The sequence below is a fragment of the Aptenodytes forsteri genome, unplaced genomic scaffold, assembly GCF_000699145.1.
Source record: "Aptenodytes forsteri isolate BGI_AS27 unplaced genomic scaffold, ASM69914v1 Scaffold999, whole genome shotgun sequence".
NCBI classification, from domain to species: domain Eukaryota; kingdom Metazoa; phylum Chordata; class Aves; order Sphenisciformes; family Spheniscidae; genus Aptenodytes; species Aptenodytes forsteri.
The window spans coordinates 67,016-74,252 of NW_008795908.1; the positions used below are offsets into that span (position 1 = coordinate 67,016).

Below are 7,237 nucleotides of genomic sequence, written 5' to 3' on the forward strand. Positions count from 1 at the left end.
GGGCGGAGTTCGGGGGGTGGAGAACAACCACTTTTTGCCGTAAGTGCTCCAGAATATCTCCATGGAGCCACTTCAACTCCTGTTTTCCTCCAAAGCCACATTGTCCCCCAGCAAAACCCTCCAATTTTGCAATCATGGCTTTTTTTTCCTGCTTTCGATGCCAACGTGCCTTCGCTCTCTGGACCAAGAAGATATACGAATGACCTGTGTAATATCATGCAAGGATGCCTTTTGCTTAACTCCCCCCCCCAATCTATCAAAGAGCCCAGAAATTATTTTTAAACCTCCCCAAACCCCTCATTTTTAGGCTTCAATCACCTATTTCCCACCAAAAACTCCCTGGAAGAAAGAAATTCCAGCTCACCGCCTCCAAACCATCAATATTTGTGTCAAATGAATTCGAAACGGGCATCCCTCTACTTTGCCTCGAGGTGATTAGTGATATGCAAATGCTTTAACTTGGATGTTAAAAGCAGGATTCGGTGGCTTTAGCATCTTTTGGAGCCATCAGAGACGCCCAAGATCATTGGTTAGCCATGGGGATGCCTCATTGGGTCCAGGAAAAAGGGTCGTGATTTTTTGGGGGGCAATAATGGTATTTCTCCCTTTTTTCCCAGCCCTCTCCTGCCCACCCCACAGCCACTATGAGCTCTGCACCCGTACCTGCGACTTCACTTGCGCCAGCCTCTCCGTGCCGGCCCCGTGCAGCTGGACATGCTTCGAGGGCTGCCAGTGCGACGATGGGTACCTCTTCGACGGAGAAGCCTGTGTGTCCCTGGAGCAGTGTGGCTGCATGCACCAGGGACGGTATTTCAAGGTGAGGCTGACCATCAAGCCTTGGCCTTGGTGTTTTTGGTGGAAATCAGGTTGAGGAAGGATTGTGGGGTGGGTTGTCCCATCTGGATGACGCAACCGGTTTGGGGATTCAGTCTTGGATGGGGGTAGGTTGTCCCATCTCATCGATGCGACTGGTTTGGGGACTCAATCTTCAAGTGAGGTGGGTTGTCCCAGCTGGATGATGCAACTGGTTTGTGGCCTCAGTCTTTGATGAGTTGGGTTGTCCCATTGAGTTGATGCAACTAACTCGGGGTCTCAATCTTCAGTGAGGTAGGTTGTCCCATCTGGATGGTGCAACAGGTTCGGGGACTCATTTGGTGAGGTGGGTTGTCCCATCTAGATGATGCAACGGATTTGGTGATTCCATCTTTGATGAGGTTGGTTGTCCCACTTAGCCAATGCAACTGGTTTTGGGACTCAGTCTTCGACAAGGTGGGTTGCCACTTCGTTTTAAGGACACATGTCCAAAATAATGCAATTAATAACATCCTAAAATGCCTATTTTTGCCCCGCTGGACCAGAGAAAAAAGGACAATTAATTCGTTGAGTTGCACAAACTCTACCAAGTCCATCTCATGGTTTTTCCTTCTCTCTCCGGAATTTCTTCCCCCCTTGAAGGTGGGAAATCCCCCCAAAATTTGGAGATGGTGTCCATGTGGATTAACCTCTGAGCCTTTCCTTTCCAGGCGGGTGAGACCATCATCTCCAGCAACTGCTCCACAAAATGCAATTGCCACCTGTCCCAGGGACTTGTCTGTGAGGACATACAGTGTCCCCCGGATGAGGTCTGCGCCACGCAGGACGGGGCGCAGCGGTGCGTCAAGCGAGTAGGCCAGTGCCGGGTTTCCCCGGGGGCCTCCTTGACCACGTTTGACGGTGCCGGGGGAAGGCTCCTCGCTAGCGGCACCTACAAAGTGGCCGCCCTTTGCAACGAACAGTCACCCAACTGGTTCAAGGTGGTGGTGGAGGTCAGCGAGTGCCGGGACGACACCATCCCCGCTGCCGTGGCCGTCTTCATCTTCTTCCGCGAAGCTTTTATCACTGTGAATAACAACATGGAGGTGTGGGTAAGCTGAGGCAGGGCATGGGCAACCCTTGCGGATGAGCAAGAGGAGTAATTAAATTGAGACATGGAATTTGGGTGGGATTTATCTCCTCTTCCTTTAGACGCCCTTAGGTGTTCAACCCCAATGATATCTTTGTGCTGTACTATTCTTACGGGGCAGTCTGGGATTTTTTTTAACCTGCGTCTGGCATTTTGCCTTGCTGCAGGTGAATGGTCTTTTCACCCGCCTTCCAGCTGTGGTGTCCGAAGCCATTTCCTTGAGTGCGGTAGCGGGGAACATCACCGTCTCCCATACGTCGGGGATGGATGTGCTCTTTAGCCCCAGCGGGGAGATGACGGTGACCGTAGGGGCCGCCTTGGTCAACCGGCTCTGCGCTCCCTGTGGCAACTTCAATGGTGACCCCAGCGATGACCTGAAGCTGCCTGATGGCCGGACTGTGAGGAGCATCGCAGAGGTTGTGGATGCCTGGAAAGCCAGGGATTTTGCGGGATGGTGAGTGACCCCAAAAGACCCCCCCAAACCATGGGATGATTTTTTTTTAAGCCTGGGCAAGCAAGAGGGTAGGGAACAACCTCCATGGGGCATCAATGGGTTGGGCTAGACGGCATCCGGGAAGGACTTCTCCATCTTCTTTGGTTTCATCCACAGCGACTGACACACAAAACCAAGGAAATTATTCTGGTAAGTGACTCTTCTCCTCCTTTGCTGTCACATCTCATGCTGCAAATGCTCCTGCAGCCCCATGATTGGATGAGGCTTAGTTTGTTTGACCCTCTCTAATTAATTACCTGAATAACTGGGGGTTTCTGGTGCCTCAGCATGGACCAGCTTTAGAGGGACATGTATGAAGAGTAGACACCTTAGCTTTGATGTGGGGCATCCTGTACAAAATGGGTATTGACCAAAATCACGATGCCCAGGAAAGTTTTCTTTGTAGGAAGAGAAACTGAGCCAAGATCAAGCTGAAAATTGGTTCTTCGGTGTCTCATGGGATGTTCTCTGCTTCGCTATGCTGCCCGGGTTTGTCCCTGTGAGAAGCAGGAAGGGGCAAATATAGGGTGACTTTGTTGAATATAGATAGATTTCACTGCGTATAGAGTGGTCCTGCTGAATATAGGGCAATTTTGCCCACTATAGAATGATCTTGCTGAACATGGGGCCTTCTTGCAAAGTACAGCGCGATATTGCCGAATACAGGGCAATTTTGCCGAATACAGGGCGACTTTGCTGAATATAGGGCGACTTTGCCGAATACAGGGCGATTTTGCCGAATACAGGGCGACTTTGCTGAATATAGGGCGACTTTGCCGAATACAGGATGGTCTTGCCTAATACAGAGCAGTCTTGCCGAACGTAGGGTGGTCTAGCTGAATATTGGGCCGTCTTGCCAAATATTGAGCGATCTTGTTGAATACAGGGCACTCTTGCCGAATATAGAATCATAGAATCGTTTAGGTCGGAAAAGACCTTTAAGATCACCGAGTCCAACCATTAACCCAGCGCTGCCAACACCACTAAACATGTCCCTAAGCGCCACATCTACATGTCTCCTAAATACCTCCGGGGATGGTGACTCCACCACTGCCCTGGGCAGCCTGTTCCAAAGCCTGACAAATAATATATAGTGATTTTGCCAAATAATGAGCAATCTTGCCCAATATAGAGCCCTGTTGCCCAATAGAGAGCCATTTTACTGAACGTAGAGCAACCCCAAAGCCACAGGGCAATCAAGATCCCTCCGAGGGCCATCCCATCTCCACCTTCTGCTTGCTTGCTTGCCTGCACACCTCGCCCTTGTGCACCCACCGGCCTGCCCTCACTCCACCGCCTTCCCTGGCCCCCCCCCACCATGTTGCTTGTCCTGCACGGCACTTCCACACCAACGCCTAACACCCCACGTGCCCTAACACGACCATTTAACCTCTGCTTCCCCTCTGCTGCTGGCTACGAGAATGCTCCTGAGGGAGACTGGACAAGGTTGCAACAACAGGGTGGTGGGTGGGGAGGGAACTGCAATTTTTTGGCGACTTCCATGATGTGGAAGATGAAGCCAACAACGCCGTAAGGCCGTAGCCAGGCTTGGAAATTTTTTTCGAGCGTAATCCCATGCAGGGGGACAGGATCTGCCCCATAAAAACAGGGTTACATTGAGCAAAGCTCACCTTTCGGGAAGGGGAAGATGCAACTTTCTGCCTCCCCATGGGGATGCGATGATGAGAGTGAGGAAGGGCTGGTGGTTCCTCTTCCAAGGGGGACCCTGACGGCCACCTGCATTCTGTCTCTTCCAGCCGCGTCTCCAACCTCGTGCGGATGGAAGCGGAAGCCCCCGTCTACCCTATGCAGTAGGCGAAACCACGAGGGGACTGATGCGAGAGGACAGTTTCCACATGCACACCAGTTCATGCTGAAACCACGAGGGGACTGATGTGACAGTTTCCACATGCACACCAGTTCATGCGCTTCTTGTAAATGCTCCTGCAGAGGCTTTCATGCCTCTAGAGGCACCAGCCGGCGTCTCAGGTTGAGTTTCTGCAAGCGCAGAAGGAAAACCAGCACTGAGCTATGATGGATGTCTACAGCAGCAGGTCGCACGGCCTCAAATACCTGCAAAAAAAGGGCAAACGCTTGATCTGGCCTCAAATCGGTGAGAAAAAAGGTGTATTTTGAAAACCTGATCTGCTCCAGGTAGAGCCCAAAGCCGAGATGATCCGTCTGCACCGGAGTGGCCTGAAGGAAAGCGAGATAAACGCCTCGAGCCAAAATAAATGTAAAATTGAGATCAACAGACCCAAATCCCAGCCATTTTTCCCCAGGAAGGCACTATTCCCATTGACTGTTTTCAGTATAACGCTGCCTGCTGCTGGGTAAATCAATAAACACTTTTTACAACGTTTTTTCTTGTGGGTTTGTGGGGCGTGGTTTTGCTTTGTAAATTCTGGGGTGGGGGGGGAAAAAACGGGAATTTTCTTCTCTGTTTCCACTGTTGGTGGGGAAACACCCCAACATTTTTCCGGTGGGGAAACACCTCAATGTGGTTTCCCACCGTGAAAATATCCACGTATTTCCCATGATGAAACAACCCAACGTGTCTCCCACGGTCAAACAACTCGCCCAGTGTGTCTCCCATGGGGAAACAACCCACCCAACATGTCTCCCATGGTCAGACAACCCACCCAACATGTCTCCCATGGTGACAAAACCGACCCAATGTGTCTTCCCATGGCCAAACAACCCACCCAACACGTCTCCCATGGTGAAACAACCCAACACGTCTCCCACATTGAAAGACCCCAACGTGTCTTCCCATGGTGAAACAACCCAACATATCTTCCACGGTCAAACAACTCACCCAATACGTCTCCCGTGGTCAAACAACCTAACGTGTCTTCCCATGGCCAAACAACCCACCCAACACATCTCCCACGGTGAAACAACCCACCCAACACATCTGCCACAGTGAAACACCGCAATTTTCCATGGGGAAACACCCCAACATATTTCCTGTGGCGAAACCCCCCAAATTATTTCCAACTTCAGGGTATGGCTGAATTACTGTGGGAGCTAGGCCTTATCGGAGGCGACAGAAACACAGCCTCAGCTCTTGTGTTACTTCACAGGGGGAGATGGCAACAGGCTGAGTAATTAAAAGCAAATAACGAATAATGAACAACTTGGGGAAAAAGAGAATTGGCTGCTCGATAAGGAAATTCTGGGGCTCGTTGAAGCCAGAAACTTGCTGGAGTTGACAGCAGCCATGTGCACATGTCCCTGTGCATCCCCTGTCCCTCTCCCTGGGAGGTTTTTTTAATATAATATTTCGATATCCCCACTTTGAAACATTAAAAAAAAGAAAAAAAAACCCAACTTCTTCCTGCGAAGGACATGCGAGGTCCCCCTATTTCCACCAAAAACCTTCCGTCCATCGAGTCAGCAGGAAAACGTCGCCATCAGCAGCTACTTGACTTCTGGACTTCACTTGAACCCAGAAACCCGCAATAATTATGGGGTTTGTGCAATCCCACACAACCAGAGAGCGCGGGCGAATATCCTGAAGGGATTCATGACAAAGAATCCCCACGCAATTAATTAGAACAAATCCCAGAGCAATTGTAGCAAATCCCAAAGCAATTATAAACCCCCTGAAGTATTTATAAGAACCCCCAAAGTGTTTATACCATCTCAAAGCAGTCCTAAAATAACTCCAAAGAAGTCAGAAGTTATCTCAACACATTTATAACAAATCCCGAAGCGATTACGGAAAAATCCCAAAGTATTTCCAAATTATCCCAAAGGAATTCTAGCAAGTCCCCAAGCAATTAAACCAAATCCCAAAGCAATTATAAACCCCTCAGAGTAACTATACTATCGCAAATTAATTCTAAAATACTCCAAAGTACTTCGATATTATCTCAAAACAGTTGTAACAAATCCCAAAGCGATTACGGAAAAAGCCCGAGGTATTGCCAAATTATCCCAAGGGAATTCTAGCAAGTCCTCAAGCAATTATAACAAATCCGAAAGCAATTAAATAAAATCCCAAAGCAATTATAACACAATCCCAAAGCCATTAAATAAAACCCCACCGTATTTATAAAGTATCCCCAAAGAACGCTAACAAAGCCAAAATGATAAAAATGTTATAAATCACTTAATTTTGGCCCCTTCCAACCTGCCACGGAAACATTCAACACTGATGATCTTCCCCAGAACACCAAATTCACCAGAAATCATGCAAAACCGATCCTAAATTAAAGGGAATTAATCACTTGTGGGTTTTGGACACCTTCCCCAGGCACAGGACTTAATTTGCTATTTTTGAGCCCAAATATTCGCGAGGGGACGGAGTTTGATGATTTCCCTGGAAAAATGTTTTCTCTGATGTTGCTCATAAACCAGGTGGTCTCTGTTCTAGGAAAGGGGTTTTCCTGGGGACTTCATCGCCGGGGGTGAAGAAATTGCCTTTTTTTCCCCCCAAAAAATGGATGGAGGCCACCCTGGGAGATCGGTCCTGTTCAAGCTGGGTCGTGCAATGGCACAAAAACTTCACAGGGCGAGTGAAACCAGGGGATCAGACCCAGATCGGGTGGAGGAATTGCATTTTATCGGCCCAAAATGTCAACCCTAAAAAGATGCGTGGAAAAAAATCATGCGCAACTTTATTACGAGTGCGATGGGGGGGATTTTTGCAAAACTCTGTCCGATGGGTTCACGGTCGTCTAGGGATCGTTGAAATCCAAAGCAAGGCCGGTTGCAACCATAAACAGGGTGCATTGCAACCCGAAGCGTGGGGCAGTGCAACCCAAAGCGTGGGGCAGTGCAACCCAAAGCGTGGG

At 49.2% G+C, this 7,237-nt stretch overlaps 1 protein-coding gene across 1 annotated transcript; it reads left to right on the plus strand.

The window, feature by feature from the left end:
* Positions 1–592: 592 nt before the first annotated feature.
* Positions 593–4,787, plus strand: LOC103903195 (IgGFc-binding protein-like). The gene is made up of 5 exons (XM_009284346.2): positions 593–817; positions 1,524–1,904; positions 2,110–2,396; positions 4,193–4,291; positions 4,345–4,787. Exons 1-4 carry the CDS (start codon positions 593–595, stop codon positions 4,248–4,250), a joined length of 951 nt encoding a protein of 316 aa, XP_009282621.1. The 3' UTR covers positions 4,251–4,291; positions 4,345–4,787.
* Positions 4,788–7,237: the final 2,450 nt, after the last annotated feature.